We start from the raw sequence: 21,748 nt of genomic DNA on the forward strand, positions 1-21,748 counted from the left end.
TTCTGTTTCTCTGGTTTAAATAAGCCATAAGAAGTGATTTGCCCCTCCTAACCTTTTTTTAATAACTCATCATTTTTAATTCTTGCTAGCTTTCAGTTAGGTTGCAGTTAAAGATACTTTTCAAAGATCATGTCCTTCAGTCTTTCTTTTTACGGCATCTTTAATACAGATTTTCTAATCCAGTTTGTCCTGATGTTTGATGGTAAAGGAAACTATCTTTGGACAGTTGAGGCTGCCATAGTGGATCATGCCAGTAAGCAATAGATGCTCATTTGTAAAGCTGTTTGCTATATATCATTGAGTTCAGCTACTTCACTTGAGTGGACTATGTTTCCAATGACCTTTACTCAGTCCCCTGGATAAGCTGTCACTGCCGCTTACCAACCCCACCCCCATTCTCAGTGTCGTTTTTAAAGTCACCTGTTGGGGTGGGGGCAGGAACTTACTTCCTTTCTTTGGAAGAGTTATAAATGGAATCAGGAGATAGAAACTTATATAGTACAAGCAATTATATTGTTATATACACAGTAATAATAGAACACCCACGATTACCTTTTCTTGAAATCTAATTTCTGTAGCTTGTCTCTTTCTTTATTGAATCTGTTCTTTATTGTACTGAATATAATTAGCTTATAGTTTTAGAATCTAAGAATTATTTTTTTCCTTTTATAGTTCCTTCCCATGGTTGATTGTTTTTGATCATATTCATATTTGTACATATACAAATTCTATTTCATGAAGTCTACAGATTTATACACTTTTTTTTTTAGGACACATGTAAAATCTCTAATTCTTACCCCGTCTCCATTTTTCTGATTTCTCCCTACTCCCAATAAGGAGATAGAAAAGGGAGTTTACACAACACTTGGGGACCAGTTTAGTCAAACCCAATTCCCCCAAAACTTTTCTTTTGATCCAGATAAGTATCATGATCTCTGGATTATAAACAGCATTTCTGAATGATAAGTGATGGTGAAAATCTGTTGAGTTCCTCTTTGGATTATTTGGCGCACCATGCTCCCGTCCTGACTGATTTCCTTAAATCCTCTTAACTGCCTAATGAAGTAGGCACTGTTTTTCCTTCCATTTTACAACAGAGGAGACATAGGCTGAGGTAATTTGTAGTAGGTTACACAACTAATATGTGATAAAGATGCTATCTTCACTAGCCTGGGCTGCACCATAGACGGGGTGGTTTAAACAACGGGAATTTATCTCTCACAGTTCTGGAGATTGGAGGTCCAAGATCAAATTGCCAGCAGGGTCATGCCTAGGGAGTGCTGTCTCTTCGGGTTGCTGATAGCCACCTACTCACTGTATTTTCACATGAGTACTCACACGCTTTGTGGTGTCTCTTTTTATAAGGGTACTAATCCCATTGTGAGGGCCCCACCCTCATGACCTCAGTAAAAGCTAATAATTTCCAAAGGTGCCATTTCTAAATACCATCATGTTGGAGGTTAGGCCTTTAACATAGGAATTTGGTGTGGATCACAGTTCAGTTCATAGCAGATGGTATTCAGACCAGGTTGGCTACTTTCCATTCTAAGTAGTCTGGTACTCTGTCCTATTCCCTGCTCCCACAGTTTAGGGGTACTGGTATCTAGATTATTTGGTGGCCATAGTAAATGTAGCCTAGTTGGCCAGCAACAGAAAATTCTATCAGTAAGTATGTACTCGTGTAACATCATATGTATCGCATAAGTAAGAAAACAAGAACCTATGATCTCACTCCCTGGAGAACTACTGCCATTACCATTTTAGCATATTTCTTTCCAATCTTTTCTCTTTAAGAAGAAGGAACAACCCAGGTTGTTTACCTGTTGGCATTATATGATTTATAGTTTTATATTCTGCTTATTTTCTCTTAGCATCTCACGAGCATTTTCACTCTATGCCAGTTAAATTTTTTTAGAAACATTATAAATGATTTTTGCCTTGGAGAAAACAAATTTGAGAGCACCTGATCGGATAGATGACTATATGATCTGAGCATGGGATAAGTAAGTCAAGATTGATAACTCAGAGTGCCCCTGGGGGAGAGAAACGTAGAAGTAGGCGTGGAGGGTGGGTATTACAGAGTGCCGTGCCTGTGGGGCTTCCCCCGGAAATGCTTATTAAACAAAGAGCCATCTGGCCTGGAGATGAGTTTTTTAAAATTGCTGTCATCATATGGTTGGAAGTTGAAATCACCATTTTCTAGGTGAGGAAATTAAGGTTCAGAGAGAGAAATGTGTTTACCACCACCAGCTCATTGGGCAGCCATGTTGAAGAGGGGGCATCTTTTCATTGATATCATAATTTCATGTAATTTCATGATGTCATCTCTGTAATTTTATCAGGATCCCAGTACAGGTGGTACTGAGTAAATAGTTTCAGATCATATATTTTTTTTCAGTTTTGTTTGTTTACTGCAAACAGTACTTCTAAAAAGTCATGGTTTGTTCTCTTTTTTGAATATTTATTGCTGATCATGATGCATCCTATTCTATTTTACGAACAAGTGGAGTTTGAATTGATAGGCAGCTTCTTACACGATGAAACTATCGATTCATTTTGGTAGCCCCTTTATTCTTTTGGGGGGCGGGGGTAACATATACAAACTGTTTTCCGTGTTATGAAAAGTACTCATATGGCCCTTTTCTTTTTGTTATACATTAAAAGACCAGACTTATAGGAAAGGTAGATCGAGTGCGATTGATTGTTCTATTATAGAAATGTCTTTTGCTTCTAAAAAATTTGCACAATAGTTTTTCTCTGAAATTCCACATGAAAATTTTATCTGAGGGGTAAGAACTGGAGAAAGTCTTACCTGCTTTGAGAGCTGATGTTTTTCTCCCTTTGGATAATATAAATGACCGTGTTTCTCTTTTGGCTTTGATTACCGGAATGCTCAGAGCTAAATTTGTATATTTTAATCACAATATCTATGGCTTGCTTCACTTTGTTCAGATCTCTCTGCTGCACCTTCAGTTTCCAGTGTCTGTGTTGTAATTTTATATTTTCTTCCTGGTTTTATTGATTACTTTATGTTTTAATACAAGCTACTTCACGTCCTTTTTGAATATGGTAAGCTGAATGGTAAGATGGAGATATGTAATTCCCCAACAGTTTGGCCCTTTGTCTCTAGTATATTAACGACAGTCATGTTTTTGAAACATTCCATTGTTTTAGAATTCTTTAAGCACTTAACTGCTAGCATTAATATATAACTTTAAATATGACAGGGAGTGTTACCTGTCTTCATTGAAAGAGCCTAATAAGAGCCTATTTATTACAGAAATATATATTTTTTATATATTTTTCTAAATCCATGAAATATATATTTTCTAAATGTATATTTTTCTAAATCCGGAAATTCTCATTTTGCCTTCTAACATATCATCCTCTTAATTGTTGCAAGAGCTAGTAGTGGTCAGTAGGTTATTCTTTGAGTGAGAATTCTTGTGATGAGAGAGAAGGGTCTAAAACCCTTGGTTTGTCAAGGTGAATTCACTTTGTTTCCGTAAACATCTCAAATGGTATTGTACAATTAGTAGCTGTTCTCTGTCATCCACTTATGTGCATTTGTTTTCATGAGCAAGGACGTAACGTGCATATATATTTTAAATTCTCATAACCTCAAAGAAATATGATCTCTTGGCTATATTTCATGATCTGCGTAAGAAGAGAACAATATGAATTTGTTACAGTTTGTACATGTTATTTTCTGTGAAGAATCCAGTTTATTTCATAGAAGACTTCTTGAGACACATTAAAACCTCTCAATTTTAAAAGCTGGAGTGACACACACCCCCATTACCTTATTTTCCCATCTTGGTATTCAGAAGAGATTATTTGTCAGAATTCATAAACACTTTAAAGAAGAAATTAAACCACTCAGGACAAATGAACTATATATAAAAAAATATTTCTGAGATTGTTAGGAAAGGCAGTATTTTTGTTTCTCTTACTTAAATGGAACAGGTTAGTTTCTAGAGTAAAATTTATATCAGACACTTTATTGTGAAAAATTGAACTGTTACCACAGTTCTTAGGCAGTCACAGGGGATCGCCTTATTAACGACGTATTAATTAAAAAAAAAAAGGGATGACTATGTGATTCAGACTGGATGAAAAGAATATGGAAGTTTTAAGAAATGTGTACTCCATAGTTCTTTCCACCCAAAGACTCTTATTTAATTTTTTTCCAAATGCACATTCTGTTTGCTTAAATCTACATCTGCTACTAGCTCTGAACATTGCCTGAAACGTATGTGCAGCTTGGCAGAAAATCTCATATGAAGAAGAAAGCACAGAATAGTTTGTCTTGTTAAATAAGGGGACAGAGCCCTTCACGGTTCCTAGCCTTTCGGTGCTGCTCACTGATGTCCACAGTGCTGCTGGGAAAGGCTTATTAACAGTTATGCTTAGGTTAGACCTGGTCTAGAACAGATTGGAGATTTTAGTGTATTTAACTTCCCTGCCCTATTCTTAATAAAATCATTGATTTGTTTCAGAGTTGTGGAGTTTTGTTTGTTTGTTTGCTTTTAAAGCCATCTCTTGATTGGGCTTAGTTTGTTTCTTTGCTGTAAAGAACGTGCACTGGGTCTGGTCTCTGTCCCCTTACTTGATGTATTTGTACAGGTCATCTTTGATCTGAGCCAGTTCCTAGCTACAAAGTAGTTCTGGTGTAAGTTTCAAATAGTAACATAGAATGCAGTGTTTTAGGAGTTTGATTACATATTTGTGGATAATCGACTTTGACATTTAAACATCTTTGAAGGTAGTTTTATCACTTACAATATGGTAGCGCTAAATTATTGGTTAATTTGGCGATCAAACATGCACAACTGTAGTTTCTGAAAACTTAGAAATTGTACATTTGTTGTATCTACGTGTTATGCTTTATTGATCCAGAAATAATTTATACTTAACCAATAAGAAGAGATGAAATTCTGTAAATGGGTGGCTGCCTGGGCTTTGGAGTCACAGAGTCTGAAGTCAAATTGAGTCCTGACACTTTATAAGCTGTGGTAAACAGCTTTTCTAGAGGATTTCAATAATCGTGATTAGCTCATTAGAGTTATTGTGAGGAATAAAGTCAGATAGCATATGGAGCCCACTTTGCAGGGAGTCTGACATAATAAGTGCTCACTGCGGCACTTTCCTGGTGCTTAGCTCTGCCCTTTTCCCTCCAGCTATACTATCTCTGTATATTTTACATATAATTTTATAATATTTTAAAATAATTTGGATTTATTTGATACAGTATTCTCATTAAATAAGACAGTACGTCCATTACATTGTTTTTAATTTTTAATTAGATTCCTTTGTCTTTTAAGAATTCCTTACCAAGGCATCATAAAACGCCCTTCCCCCTTAATCTGACAGCTGAGTTTTAGACTGCGCTGCTGCTACAGCTTTAACTTTCTACTTTCTGCTCATCCCGGCCTAGCCAACCATGGCAATTCTTTTTTTTTTTTTTAAGTGAGAAGTTGTATTTTATGAGGGCACACTTAATAAAACCAAAACCAAAAAGATAATTTTAAAAATGAGGATGAGGAATGAAGGTGAAAAGAATGCTGGTTAATTATTTTGCTGAACTAAAAAGCTTCTAATCTAATCTAAGTGAAATACATCAAAATCTGTCTGTTCTAGCACTTGTCCTTCCCAGTGATCTTCAGGAGAACTCAGATCTCAGCCTCTCTCTCATGTGGTTGTGGCAGTGTAACCCTAGATGTAGCATTTGAATATAATACAGCATATTATTATTTTCAGTGTTTGTAGGTCTGCAGATAAAACAAAAGAAAGCCCAACAGATGTGGTGGATTTTTGAAAGGAATAGTTTTTGGGCCGCCTGCCTCAGTTAAGACAGTTTCAGCTTCAGGCAATTTAAAATCGACTGTTTCGCAAAGAGGTATCTGGGAAGAGTGAATATGAGTATGCTGGTGCCATACTTCCAACAGTTATTTGGTTTTGTAAACCAGGCTCTCCTTTGCTTGGGAGAGGCTGAACCAATTAGGACAATTGTAGAGGTCGAAGAGATTTATGCAACTTCAGCTCATTTTTATAATCTTTCCAAATTTTATAGCACCACCTCAGTTGCATCTAAGTGTAGCTTTGTATTAGAAATTTGAGTTGGCTTAGTAGTAACTACCAATTTGTCTTTTAATTCATTTGTTGTGCAGTTTCTCTTCAGTTATTAGGGTGTTGGCTTTTTAAACTAAGAATGTTTAGAAGGGTCTTTCCTAAACTTTTCACTACATACTTCTGAGCCCTTCTGTTGACTGTTACCATAAATTTAGAAATAGTCTCCCCTTCAAAAATTTCCCCCTTGCTATTCTTCTTTGGGAAATTTCCCAGGGTTATTTAGCCATTAACTTAGAATTGAATATCACTGGTCGAAATTGCTGCTTGGGCTTCTGTTAAATACGAGGACTTGTCTGACCCTGGACTAACTCTGTTGGTCAATGTTAACTCAGCAGTACAGGGTTAAGACACTTTATATCAGGAATCCTCATTTTTTTCTTCTCCTTCTTTTTCCTTTTGTTTCTTTTGAAGTGATCCTCTGTTCTGTGTTCTGAGGTGCAAAGCACTCTCCCTAGATAGGAGCGAACCGTCTAGCCACATCTTTTACATCCTCTGATTAAAAATCCAGCCTAGGAAAGTGGGCGGCTGGGCATGAGAAGGCAGATAGCTCTGCCTTCCACTTGCCCAGAGCCTGTGGGCTGGGACACAGCATCCTCGAAGCCACTTCTGGAGAGCTGCCTCCCCTCCCTCCTTACCTTAGTGTTGTAGCTCAGCTGGGCCTCTGGTGTGCACCCTACCCACCCACTCCCATATAACCCCTGAGAGACACCAACATAGCCACAAAAGCAATGGCATTTGCCCTGGAGATTAGAATCTGGAAATGACCGTTCCTTATTTCCTGTGTAAAATTTACTGGCATGTCACCATTTCACGATTTTTTCCTTGTCTCTTCCGTAGGCCAGAGGGGTAAATAGGTGTCAGCTGGTGTGGCGGCTCAGCTCTGTTGATTAATGGTGGCTGCCAGGAGCATGGTTTTAAGATAGTTTAGTGGGACAGTTTGCTCTGCATTTCTTATCTCTGCTTAGGTTTACCAGAATGCTTTTGGTTTTGTGCTTTTTGAAAACGGGGTTGGAGGAGGAGGAAACACTGTGGGTGAAGGGAGACAAGTGTCATACGTCTATGTGAACATTCGGAAAAGGACACAGCTAAAAGTCTGCAGAGAAAGTAAGTTACTTGGCTATGAGTTGTTTCTTGTTCCTTGGCTTGTATATAATAGAAAATTCACTTTAAGAAAATTTTATTGACTCAAAGTGACCTCTTTCAACCATACATTTGTTGGGGGCTCATATGAATAGTCCTGGTAAGGACTGGGCCTCAGTGCACCCCAACTTAACTTTGAAGCTGTAGCATCCCCATCTTTATTTTTCCAAAGATCATTTACAGCCCTTGTAGATCCTTTCTTTCTCCGTGTGATATCTACAAGAGGACTTTTTAAATTGTGGTTTTTTAATTTTTAAAATTGGATGGTAAGTCCGAAGCAAGATAATGTCCAAAAATTTCATGTAGACTAGGCCCAGCACATATTTTTTTTTGTGTGTAATAGTGAAACCACAGTGTGGTGTTGATTTTCAAAAGCAGTTTTGCAACTCATCTCTCATTGCCTTTAACCCTTAAATATTTATAATCATATATAATATTTAGGTTATATGAAAACTGTTATGACTTTAAAAATAAGTTTTTATTAAAGTCTCATAAAATCTGTGTGTCATGATTTTCTAAGCTATAGAAGAGGAAATGGAAGCAGCCCACTCAACCCCCAACGATGTAGAAACTCATCTCTCCACTTCTGTGTCTACATCCTCAGAAATAGATAAGTTGGAGCAGTGATGACTCCACAGGACAATAAGCCTCACACCCCTTAGTTTCTTCCCCAGCTGAGAGAAACCTTCATTTTCATTCTTATCCTTATCCAGGGGCTGGTAAGGTAGGTGAGACTAGATGAAAAAGGAATTCGAAGGTTTGCTACTGATTACAGAGTTGTTTTTACCTCTTGCATCCTGAAAATAATGCTATTATAAGATTATTTGTATTCAGGCTATTTGAGGGTAGACAGTAAGATTACAGAATATTTTTTAGAGAAATGCAGTTTTTTAAAATATTAATGCATGCTGGAGGCCTTGCTTTAGTTTATAGAAAGACCATTACTTATACTTCACATATCCGATGAACAGTGTGAAGTCATAGCATTTTGCCTGGGATGAGCTTTCACATCTTTCTGGAGATGGGAAAACTAAGCATCAGAGAAGGATCATTAATTGGGCAGCAAGATTCTCCATAGGAGAGATACCAGCTGGCATGAGAACCTAGATCTCTACATTCCAAGTCTTTTCTTCTTTTCTACTGTTGCAAGTTGGCAGACTCTAACTTCTGCTTGTGTTATAGCTAAATTGTACATTAAGAGATGTTTTGGAAGTATTGATTTTTTTAAAAAAAATTGTCCTATAAAATCGTATTTGTACCATCAGTCGCTTGGCAGTCTCGGCCCATCTCCTTTCCTAGCTCTTTAAATAAATGGTAATTTTAGTCTGGTTCTTCTTTTACTTGTGATATTGAAGCATTTCATTTGTAAGTTAAATTTGATTAAACTTCATTAGCCAAATCACTGATTTTGCTTTACTTTGAAAAAGTTATGGAATTTTAAAGCAGTAAGAGATGATAGCAATACTTTTATCCCAAATTTATATGAATCTGTTAAGCTAGCTGAGAAGGGGATCTCATGTGCTAGACAAAAATTTAAGATAAAAGGTAATTGATATAAGATTATTATATTAATTTTATACTGCTTCTTGAGGCCATCATATTGTATAAAAGGAAAAAATTTTAAAAACCACATAATTCTTGAGTAATTGATGACGTGGCTGCCATTTTTTAAATCATGAGATATAGAACCTTCCTTGGAAAAAGCAGATTTTATCATTTCTTTGCCGAGTAACAAAGTGTTGAAAAATAAGACCTTGTCCATCTAAGAAAGGTTCTTTTATACCTTATGATCCTAAATCTTGTTTGCTTTGTAAAACTATAACCCTATAACCAAGGAAGTGACAGACATGTAACTTTAGTTTTGTTAAAACCCGATTGAGTTATAAAAATGAAATGGTTAGATTCCAAGTTAAGCAAATATATTTCCTCAACATAGTTATGCATTCATTATAATAGAAAAGGCTTGGATATTATGTTGACTACAAAATATTCTCTTGTATCACATAATTGCTTCTCATTATCGAATGATATTGCTTTTTAAAATTATTTATTGTTAGTTTGCACCTATTTTTCTGGTAATGCTGCTTTAAGTTAATAATATACATTATAGTCATTAATTTGACAAAAGTAAAAGTCATCCAACTTTTTTGTTCCATATGTGGAGATTAAAATAAAATTCTGTTCTAATGGAAAAAAATCTATTAACACAAAGCAACACAGACAAGAAAAAGTAATTCTTCTAAAAATTTAGCATATGCAGCAGGGGGCACCAGATGAAGGCAAAAATGAATTCTTATATTTTAATTCAGCTACAGCTTGTATCCTGTTCATATTTAAATAATGTGGTGGTTAATTGTTTCCTCATTAGTTTTCTTGATGATTTTAACTTCTCAGTTCTAAAAGCTGTGTTGAAGAAGACACTGATAACAATTCTCCCTTAATAATTTTAATGAAACTTCTTACAACCACCAGTTTAGTAATTGCACAAGTTTTTTCTTAAACGTTTACTGTTTTTAGGCTTTTAAAAAGAGGAGTGGAAACTACATTTAATACTAATTCCTTGTTTAGAACAAGGTATTATTATTTTGTTTTTACTATCTTTTCTACAAAATATTTTTTTCACTAATGAAAAAGGGAAAGCTCCAGTGATTTGAAATGACTCGAAAGCTTAATTTATTTTCTTTGTATGTGTACTGAATGAATTTTGAATCTGGAAACCTGTTCCCTTTAGCTGATAAACAGTTGTGTAGAAATTCGTTTCCAGAAATGCCTGTTTTTAATACTGGTGGCATCATTAGCTTCTTTATCCCCTCCCCCCACCATCTAGTCCAGTATCAGATGGAAATGATGCGGAGCCTTCGCCATGTAAACATTGACCACCTCCACGTGGGCTGGTACCAGTCCACCTACTACGGCTCGTTCGTCACCCGGGCACTCCTGGATTCCCAGTTCAGTTACCAGCATGCCATTGAAGAATCTGTCGTTCTCATTTACGGTTTGTAGGAGTTTCCTTTATTATTCTTTTCTTTCCTTAATGTTATTACTACTATTTTTGCTTTCTGTCTTTTTGCCTTCAGAGCAGCCTGGCAGGCCCTCTCAAGTAAATACCAACCCTGTTTCTGCAGCAGCCTCAGCAGCAGCTAAGTCTAGACAGGGTTTCCTTCTTTCTGTTTATTTTTCTTGCTATCAGAGCCCTGATGTGTACATTTTGGAATGCTGGAGTAGCTGCTTCATTTTTATTCCTCCCTCTCCCCTCCCTCATTTGAAGGGGCTGGTGGAACTAGACCAGATGTCTAACAAACCCCGATTGCTAGAGTGTCTGGCTCTGTACGTGACTGACCAATCATAGCGCAGTGTGCCAAGTTTTTTTTTTAATACCTCTGACAGCAGCGTACAAAACCTGGACTGTTTCTTAGCACAAAGATTTTTTTCTTTTCGGCCTATTTAATGGTGTTTCCTCAAACTCTCCAGACCAGATGTTCTGTGCTGTATCAGAACTGTAGGCAATTTAACAGCTTTATAGCCTTCCCCCTCCCCAAACACTCACAGTTTGCCATATCTGGCAGACTTGCATATAGTTTCCAGCTGAGAAGTAAATGTAACGTCCTGAGTATCTGTCAGAAAAAATACTAATGAATACGATCAATCTTATGAGCTGCCCCAAAATTGTTTCAGTATGTTAACAATTGGATTACAGTAAAGAACAAGTTGTTAAAGTGTACTTATATTGGCTGGAAACATTGCATCATCAGACCTTGATGAATTTTCCACTTGTTTCAATCTATTTTGGTTTTCATTTTATCACCTATTGCTAAAAGTTTCACTGTGTTAAGTTTCAGACAACATGAATGTTAACACAGGTTTTAGGTGAATATTGGCACGCCGGAGCCGTTATCATGCAGCGGGTGCTAAGCTCCCTTTCTTGTGGAGTGTTTAAGCGGTTGGTTTCGACGAAGTGAGTTTCTCTAAAACTAAAAAGACACTTTTGTGATAGCACTTGGACTTCGGTGGTTTTGTTTTTAAATTTGTTTTAGCTAAGAAATTTGAACAGTGGTTATTAGAGTGGATAAATTTGTTTGTAGGGCTGTTCATTTAAGTGAGCTGACTGAAGAACTTGAGGTTTCACATTTAACATTCACCAGTATTTTCCTTTATGTAAGGTGTATCGAACATATGATATATTTAATTTCCATCAAGATTACTGGTTCTAGCCGAGGAATAGATTTGAAAATAACTATATTTCGAATCTTCTGTTTTTGCTTTAGGAAGGAAGTTATTCTACCTATTATACGTAGGGTGATAGGTTTCTCTCTTTTCACTTATTGTTTACTATACTGGTTTGAATCTGCTTCAAATTGTGTTCTGATTATTTTGATCTTCATTTTGCAAAGATTGTAAGCTAAGTAACAGAATATGCCTAGAACCAATGTCATTTAAACATTGGTACTGACAAAATTCTTAGTAATTTCTTTCTCTTTTCCTTATTTGAGATCCCATAAAAACTGCCCAAGGGTCTCTCTCACTGAAGGCATACAGACTGACTCCTAAACTGATGGAAGTTTGTAAAGAGAAGGATTTTTCCCCTGAAGCGTAAGTGTTTGGGGACCTATAAGGCATATGGTAAATGACTGGGTGTTTTTCTTTTAAGATTTTACTCTGCCACATATATTGAAAGCTCAGTGGTGCTGTGGTAATGCTTTTGCCATGTGGACGGTGGACGTTTTCTGCATGGCCAAGTGCTACTTGATTTCTCCCTTTCCATGTTTAAACTATTCTTTATGGAATGTCTCATCTGTTCACACCAAGAGTGAATTCAGTTAGAGTGGAAATTAATTAGTTACTGGATTCGAAGGAATAAATGATTAAATAAAGGGAGATGATATGAATGATTACAGATCGTAAACTCAGTGTCAGTATGGTTGTGAACTGTGTCTTATTTTCTGAGCTCCTGTTTCGTGGTGGGTATAAACGTTTTAAGGATTTCGTAAGGAACGTGGCTTACTGGAAATTTTATGGGTGACAGGTATGCAGAGAATTAATCAATAAAGCTGTTTTGTGATCCTACACAATGGCATTGAAATATTTACATTAAAAATTTAAAGAAATACTCAGGATTCTTTAATTTTCTGTTCATTATAGGAATTTTATTTCTCATTAAAGTTAGTGGCTTTGACTTCACGTAAGACAGACAGTTCATTGCTAATTTCCCATTTGGCTCCTAAAGAGATTAAGGGGCAAAGAATTTAAAAAAGGAAAGCTAGCTTGTGAAGAATTTCTGGGTATGGTAGTTATAACTAGGCTGGGAGAAGTTGCTTCCTTGCTGTGTTCTGAACCATTGGATGCGGAACACCCTGCGAGTGTTCTGAGTTATTACTCAGTAGGCTTTTAAAATGAACTTTCCAAGAACTTGAGTGTTTCTCTTTTCTAGCTATTTATTTTAAAGGTTTTAGATACAGATTATATAGTATAACTTCCTATGGGTTTTATATTTTAGTATCAATGAAATTTAAAAGATACCTGATTACAAAGAAAGAATAGTTTCTTTTGCCAAGAATCTTATTTTCTAGGCTTATAGCTCACATTTGGATCATTTTCAGAGTTTTTCAAAACACTCGACTTATTCTTTACTGTAAAACTCATCCTTTCCCTTTTTTAGAGGTACTAATGAAACAAAGATCCCGGAGAAGGCCTGTAATTAGGGAAAATGTATGAAATAGTCAATTTATCATTTACTTCTGACCACTAGACTAAAGTATTTTTAACATACTTCACAGATTGAAAAAGGGAAGTATCACCTTTGAGCACATGTTTGAAGAAGTGCCGATCGTAATTAAAAATTCACATCTGATCAACGTCCTAATGTGGGAGCTTGAGAAGAAGTCAGCTGTGGCAGATAAACATGAATTGCTCAGTCTTGCTAGCAGGTAAGTGGCCCCGCCTAATGAAAAGTCCCTTTTTATCATTTTCTGTAAGATTCTTTTACTTAGACTTTAACCTATGAAACAAGAAAAAAACTACTTAAGCACATTTTGAGGTTACTAAGACATATGTAATAACATGTAGTACTTGTCCTGCCCTGCTAAGAGTCTAGGAAAAACGCCAAACTGATAAAGTAGAACAGTGTTTGAATACTAATTAGCTCCTGTTCTAAGAACCCTCTTCCGCCTTTGCTGGGCCATTTTTGCTCTGATAAGGTGTAAATGCCATGCGGGAGGGGTTTTTTATTTGACTCATCTTTATTTATTGTACAGTCCTTAGAGGCTTATGGTATTATGTCCAGACATGTAATAATGCTCGGAAGAAAAACAAAACTACTTTTGTTTTACCTGTGGCACTTGCCCTTGTTCAGATGCTGACTTTATTAGTAGAAAGCTTCCAATTAGAATTTTCTGGACCTGGCACTGGCTTTTGCTGTCTGAGACAGTGGTGACATAATTTCCTCCGCTGTGACTGCTTTGGGCTATCTAGTTGCTAAGATATTATTTATTATATTGATAAAATGCTGACTGAAGTGTTCCAAAACAAATTGTTTTCCTTATGGAATTAACGTGTTTTTTCCCCTCACTTTTTTCTCTTAAGAGAAGTATGAACGGAGTCATGTATATAACTCTTCTTCTGTGCCCTTTAAGCTTGATTACCAGTGATTGTTTTGTGGTGGGGGAGAAAGCTAACAGCAGACCCATAGAATGAAATTGAATGGACAGAGTAGGTAATTAATCAATGTGCATCGTTTAGTGGCTAAAAGAAACACGGTGGTTTTCTTAATCTACCAGTTTGGAAAAGACGCTCAGTTATTTATCAGATTTCCAGTTACCCAGGTTTAGAAGCTTGTCCGACAGAATAACATAAGATTCTTCGCTATAAGACAAGTGGGTTAGATGCGGGAGGACCACAGAGCCCAGCACCGGTCTCCAGGCTCTGGGATGGGTAGAGCTGTGGTCGAAGTGCCACCTTTCATCGCAGAGGCCACTAGAATGTCTTTGCAGGGGACGGAGATGGAAACTGAGTGGAAAGGAGTGCTGAGCGAGACAGCGGGTTGCGAGCCTAATTTGGCACTGGAGAGAGTGCGGCTTGACTGCAAACGTATATTCATACTGCAAACGTATATTTTGTTTTTAATACCTTTGTCTCTTTTAGAAGGTCACATTTTTCTTTATTGCTTTTACAAACGCACTCGGCACACCTGTATTTAAAGCTTTGAGCTAAGAGCCTTTTTCAGCATGCAAGGTTACAATTTGATGAATTAAGTATATAGTTATATAGCGATTTTAAATTTACTACGTGAAAGCTTTTGCTTATATAATTTATGTCTTCACCTCTCCCCAAGCTTCCTTTATTGAGCATACAAAACATGTATAGCCCTTCTGTGCTTTAACAGTACCAGTGGGCTGGACTGTAGTGTCTGTTTCTCCAAAGCATCAGTTATAATAGCCAAAAAAGAAAATGTTCCCAGTCGGCCATAGCTACTACAATCTACACAAATATTTTATTGAAGTTTTTGTTTTCTGTATTTTACGTGAAATAGGAAAAGAGGCCCTTTGCTTTCCATGTTATTTAAAGGGTAAATTGGCGTGCCCGTTGGGAGAAGGAACACGAAGTACCCTTGAAGCTGTGGACTGTTACGTTGACCCTAATTGATAATACTATTTTAAAAGCTTTGTTCATCACACATTTTAATTTATAACATTAATAGCATGATGATGGTAATCAGGCCAGTTGCCATAAATTTTTTCTAAGAAACTGCATCAGAAATCATTTTTAAGCAGTTCCTCAAACATTTTGCTTGGTCTTACTTTTCACAACCTACGTGTGGATACCAGTTCTTTGATTTACCCGATAAATTTGTTCGGTGCTATAAATAAAACATACTACATTTCCTTTCGTTTAAAAAAATTCTAATTTTTGATTTTTATTAGATGAGCGTTCAACATTTCATAACAGCCTTTATTAATATTTTAAAAATATGTGTCACAAGCAGTCCTTTTCACACATGAAAAAACAATTGTTTTTATTTCCTCTTTAAAAAAGTAAACTGAGGGTGGGCATCATACGTTAGAGATAATAGGAATTAGCCGACTTATCTCTGCATGTCTTGGTTGACATCTGTTTAGGTTACCTGTTTTCAGTTCTTTGTTTCCTTGGCAATAAAAGAAAAAGCGATTTTATTGAAACTCCTCACAGTCACTCCCTGTTTCAGTATTCTCGTCGAACTGGGACCGAAAAGATTCCCATAAAATTGCCTTTGGTAATGGACCTGCGATTTCCTGGTATCTGTGAAATAGTTATGTGTTACTGTTAATTCTTTTTGCCTTACACAGCCTGTTGTGCAGATTTTTGAGTACTTATTGGATAGATTTCTTATAGTTATATAAATGTTATGAAATATTTTAAGTCCACCTATCTATGCTTGTGTTCTTTCATTATAATTACACATACATACAATAGGTGATATTAGCACTTTACGGTGAAACACATTTTTCAGTGGACAGGGACGGTTTATTCTCGTCGCGCCTTTCTCACTGCTAAAATCATTAGAGTCGGCCTCCAAGATTTAATCTGTGGGAACAAATACTCGGTCTTTCTCTGTTTGACAGTAACTCGCCTTCATGATTTTTTTCCACTATCACTGTGTACCCCTTCTCTCCATCCCCCTTCCAGTCACCATTAGAAAATTTTGAAAATGTTCAATTCTTCAGAAAAATTGAAAGACTAATACAGTGAACACCCATAAACCTTTTACCTAGATTCAGTAGTTGTGTGTCATGCCACATATGTACCCTCTCTCTGTGTGCATAAAAAAGTGCATACTCCCCCCCCTCCCCAAACCATTTGAAAGTATATTGCAGACATGCCTCTTAACCCCTAAATACTTGAACATGCATCTCCTAGAAATAAGGACATTTAAACTTAAGTCTCCCTCATCTTAAAAAAGCAATCACAAAAAGAGCATCTTTTTACCTCATGCCATTATTATTCATCTTATTTTACCTTTTTGTTTCATTTTTTTCTTTTCTGTAGTCAAAATTCTTAATAGAATTTTTGCATGTCGTAATCTGTGTTTCCTCATTTCCCACTTAGCCTCAAAACTTAGTGTTCCATTTGTTCTGTGTTGTTAGAACTCTCCCTAAAGTCACTATATTATCACTGTATTTGTAGACTCTTAAACATTTAATATGTTGATAACCCTTCCTTCCCAAAATACTTTCTTTGGAGTCTGTGAAACGCCAGCTCTTCTGGGCCACTTCTCGTTCCGCACAGTGAGCCGTCTTCTGCTCCTCCGCGAGCAGCTGTGTGCCTGGGTCTGTGTGTGTGCCTGGGTCTGTGTGTGTGTCTGGGTCTTTGTGTGTTCCTGGGTCTGTGTGTGTGCCTGGGTCTGTGTGTGAGCCTGGGTCTGTGTGTGTGCCTGGGTCTGTGTGTGTGCCTGGGTCTGTGTGTGCCTGGAGGGCCTTCATCTGACCTCCATGTCGTTTGCTACCTTCGGCCCGGGCCTCGTTCTTTCTGCTCTTCATTACTTTCACAGTTTCTTGACTTCCTGCTTTTAACCTTTCCTCTTTCATTTGCTAAATGCAAATTGTATGATCATATAACTCCTTTGCTTAAACTTTTTGTCTGATTCCCCACTGTCCTTAGAGTGGAACCCAGAGACTTCCAGGAGTCCGCGCTGTGACTGTCTTCTGCCTCTTTGATTTCATCGCCCTTTCGTTTTCTCCGGTCGCGCCCGTGTCCTGTGCTCCGGTGTACGAATTCCTTGCAGTTCTTCCACTGTGCCTTCCATGCCAGTGTCCGAACGCGCTGCCTGCGCCGCGTGTCTGCGCTGTCCCTTCCTGCCTCCCTGTCTCCAACTCCTGCCTCCAGCTCCTCTTAACTCAAAATTCATCTGTCACGTAATCCAGAGAGTCTCATTTGATCTACCAAACTACCTTTCATGTTTCTGTTTTATTATAGCAGTTACTGTGTTGTATTCATCTATTTGCCTTCCTCTCTTCTCAAAGTTAAAAGTGAGTCACAAAATTACACTGGAATAAGATAAACATGCAATAACATTTAATTTGAAAAAAGCACTCGATTCCTCGATAGGTTAAGTCATTGGGCCAAGGTTATGTGAGTTGTGCCAGACCTGAAATTAAAGGTAAATTTATTCACACGCGCACGCACACACACCCACGAGACACAGACATACCACTACTGTGTTCTTTCTACTATTTAAGAAAGAGCCAAAACTTTCTTTGTTACGGTTGGAATCCTTGTAGAATCCATATTGAACCAGATATCCTTTCATTCGTTCCCGGCATTCCCAGTAGTCTTCCCTCAGCCCTCCCGTCTGGCCGCCGAAGCCGACCATTCAGCTACTCAGGGCAGGAAACGGAGTCACCTTGATGGCTCTCTCGATTCTGATTGCTTTTCTCCATAAATGTGTGTGCATGTGTCTAGTTTTTAAAAGTAGAGTTAAAATTTACATAACATAAAATCCACCATTTAAAAAAGGATGATTCATTGGGTTTTAACATATTCACACTGTTGTGCAGTCATTACCGCTAATTCCAGAACATTTTCATCACCCCAAACAGAAACCTCACACCTCTTAAGTAGTCACTCCTCCCTCCCCCATCCCCTGGGAGACACTAACTACTTTCTGTCTGTATTGGTTTTCAGTTTGGACATTTTATATAAATAGACTGTGCAGTAGGTGTAGCCTTTTGTATCCGGCTGCTTTCACTTAGTATAATGTGTAAGTTTCACACATGTATCAGCACTTCATTGATTTTATGAGTCAGTAGTATTCTGTTGTGTGGATGTACCACAATTTATTCATTCATCCTTTTATAGACATTTGGGGTTTTTCCACTTTTTGGCTATTATGAGTAATGCAACTATTAACATATATGTACCAGTTTTTGTGTGAGCGTATGTTTTCATTTCTCTAGAAGTGGAAGTGCTGGGTCATATAGTAACTCTGTGTTTAGCTTTTTGAGGAACCACCAAAGCGTCTTCCGCAGCGGCTACACCGTTTTTTCATTCCCATCGTAATGTATGAGCGTTCCAGTTTCTCTCCATCCTTGCCAACACTCCAAATAGACTCTTAACTGATTTCTTGGTTTTCACTCACCAGTCTGTTCTCTGCATAGCAGCCAGAGTGGTCATTTTAAAATTTAAGGCAAAATGTGTCACAAATATGTATAATGCTAGGGCACCATTCACACTGAGGCTGAGGGGTCTCATTCACACTATCGGTTGTTGGGTGTTGCGTGGTACAGCTACTCCTTGTGTGTGCTGGTCTGACCTTAACCTGTTACCGTGCTCCGGCCATGCCCGGCCTCGTCTTTTTATCTGTCTAGTTCCTGCACATCTCAGGACTTCAGCATTCGTGCTTTCTTCCGCCTAGATTACTCTTTGCATGACAGATTCCTTCTGATCCTTTGCTTTCAGCCTGTCATCTCTTTACAGATCTTTTCGACCATACTATTTGAAGTGTCTCTCTACCTCCCCCTTCCTTCATCTCTTCCTTCTCCCAGTCAATGGTAGGCTTCGTGAAGATGGAGACCACAAATGTCTGGTTCACTGTCGTCTCCGTATTTGCTAACACTGAAGCTGGAACATAACAAGTCTTTAGTAATACCTGTTCAAAATGAATCAATGAGTACTATTTGTCAGCTAGGTAATTTTCAAGTAAATCTGTGAAGCAGCAGGCTTAACCATAGTTGCAGGAAGAAATCTGAATCCGGTGGTCAGTATATTAATAAGACGTACATTAGTGACGTGCATTGGCATCACATCGTAAGAAGGTTTTGGTGATTGAGCTGCAGTAGAAATTTCTGGAGAGGAAAAGAAGCGTGAGCAACTGTACTACAGATTCTAGGAAGGGCGAGAGGAAAGAAGCCTTCTTTCTTCATTTGGCTTTGCAGAGTAAGTGCTGTGTTGCTCCTTTAGAACTTGCTTGATAGAGAAATCATGTTTGCATGGTGCTTCCTTTCTATGGCTATCGATTTAAATGTTCTGGAGCAAAATTTAGAAGAGGGGTCACTGAGGAAAAGGGTTCAGGATTACTGAGCTTAGGTTAAATTTGGTTGTAAAGAAAATATACATTGTAGCTATCTCGCCAGGTGTGTTCAGAGTTTGTACCCTGACATGTGCATGCTCTGACAATAAGAAATTGAGCTGTTTCACATATTCTTGTGGTCCCAGTTGTGGATTCAATATGGAAAGTTCAATAACAGGCTGGCTCACATTCTTTCCTCTACCCATGCTTTCGTGTGTGTATGTGCTCTTGTTCTTTAGCAAATGGCAGATCGGTTTAATATCCCCGAACTGTTCAGAGCAGTGGCAGAGCTATAACTTTACAGTGACATGTCAGTATATTTATATTTCATATTTACATTTCAGCAATCATTTGGGAAAGAATCTACAGTTGCTGATGGACAGAGTGGATGAAATGAGCCAAGATATAGTTAAATATAACACATACATGAGGAACACGAGTAAACAGCAGCAGCAGAAACACCAGGTTGGTATTATGGGTGAATTCAACCAACAATTCATTGCTAAGTACGAGGCTTCAAGAGTCATCTTCAAAATGATCTAAATTTTATCTTTGAAAAGTATTGACTATTAGCTGGTAACTCTATATCATATTTAACCCTTTTCCCATTTAGGTAAAAAAATGCCACTCACTGCCGATGTTCATTTAACATGCGTAGGAAATGCTACATTTTCTAGGATTTGACATTTTCAGCAATCAAGAATTACTATATTTGTAAATGGAAATACCACTACTGAAAGCAGAATGCTATAAATAGAATGATGTCATTTGTTTCCAGAGTATCGATATACTAGAGGGATGAGAAAAAAATCATAAAAGCAAGATACTTCGTGGCAGACTTTGGGGTCAAGTTAGGACTGTGACCTGCACGTTATCTTGGAGTAAACGCTGCAGCTGCAAGTGCCACCAGTGAGCGTTCTCAGAGCGCACGGGAAATGGGTTAAAAAATTATTCTTTGTGTAGTATGCCCTAATATATTATTTACAAGTTATACTTAGAAATACCTGTCTTAAAAGGAACAAGTATATTGAGCTCAGAGTGTAATGCCAAGGTTATGCAAATAAGAGTTACATTTATTAAGAAAATCAGAGGCAGAGAGATTCTAGAGTGTCACAGCTCATTTCTTTACTAACTATAATTGGTTTGGTAGTGGCTCATTGCAGCATAGTTAGCAATCTTCAGTTCATTTAAAAAACTGAGCAATTGTGATGAAGAGCAAGCAGTTTTGATAGGAAATAATAGACCAACTGCTGTGAAATAGATAGTATGATACAGATAAAAACGCTAAAATTACCTGACTGTTCTCATATGCACATATATACTACTATGGCCAGTTAACCTTTTCTTTATTAGTGTTGCCTGAAGGCCACGTGATTTTCACAGTTCTTGGAATATTTTCAACATTGCCCTGAAATGTTAACATTTGATTCATAGATAAGTGGATTCCAGAATGTTTACCTGTGAGAGTATTTGCATGTGACTACTCTGTACTTAAACTAGGTGGTGTTAATAATAGAATTCTCAGCACAATGAAGTAGATCAGAGAATATCATATGAAAAAAATTGTCCTACTGTCAGTGTCCATGTATTTAATGAAATGTAAAATACTTTGTTTCTACCATACTTAGAATTGTAAAACACACATACATCTATAAAGTATCCTTTTTAACTGAAAACATGGTGAAGATGGTGATGGCGAAAATCTCTGTTAAACTGAGAAAAAAACAAAACCCAGCTTGATTTTGTTCTCCTTCTGCTTCTCCCTTTAGTTAAAGCACTCAGCCCAGGGTATCAAATTGAAAATCTGTCATCTATGAGACAGTTGATTCTGGAAATGAATCTTACAGATATTTTCTTAGAATTCTAATATATCATAAAAGTTTTCATTTGATGATTATTCTTATTAACCCTTTTTAGATTTATCTTCTATTCTCGTACCCCATAATAAATGTAGGAATTTTTGCAAAGTAAGTTACTGTAGGAAGCACCGTCACTTCCCTTGGTTTTCATAGGACTCCAAGGACTTAAAATTTTACTAGCCCATTTGGTTTTTCATTACCTGACCTTTTAAGGTTGTGTGTGGGATGTTATTTCCCCTGCTGTTGTGAGCCATCCACAACTATTAGAATCATGATGATGTTATTATCAGTGTTACTGTTATTTTGGTCGGTTGGGATGATGTTGAAAGAATTCCCCAACGTGGTAGTTCATTACTTAGTTATTAGAGTTAAGATGAGTCGTACTCGTGATGCTGTCATTGTTACTCCCTTTCACTCACTAATCATGAGCTTCTTTGCCTTTCAAGCATCCTGTGTCTCACGTAACCAATTTTGTTTTTCTGAACCCTAAGAGTTATAGACTCTTCGAGCTCAAAGCGACACTAGAGTTGACAACAAAGGAATTTTCTTCTAGTGTTGCCATCTTTAGCCCCTTAGAAGC

General features: G+C 37.4%; 1 protein-coding gene across 1 annotated transcript in view; it reads left to right on the top strand.

Annotated features, from left to right (window-relative positions):
* The window catches only part of EIF3H (eukaryotic translation initiation factor 3 subunit H), an 86,917-nt gene that overhangs the window by 63,289 nt on the left and 1,880 nt on the right, over nt 1-21,748 (top strand). The window contains exons 3-6 of the mRNA XM_006916601.3: nt 10,100-10,267; nt 11,763-11,862; nt 13,047-13,196; nt 19,654-19,774. Coding sequence (XP_006916663.1) covers nt 10,100-10,267; nt 11,763-11,862; nt 13,047-13,196; nt 19,654-19,774 — 539 coding nt within the window. The remainder of the gene's footprint in view (nt 1-10,099; nt 10,268-11,762; nt 11,863-13,046; nt 13,197-19,653; nt 19,775-21,748) is intronic.

Source organism: Pteropus alecto, unplaced genomic scaffold (assembly GCF_000325575.1).
Source record: "Pteropus alecto unplaced genomic scaffold, ASM32557v1 scaffold164, whole genome shotgun sequence".
In the NCBI taxonomy this organism is placed as follows: Eukaryota; Metazoa; Chordata; class Mammalia; order Chiroptera; family Pteropodidae; genus Pteropus; species Pteropus alecto.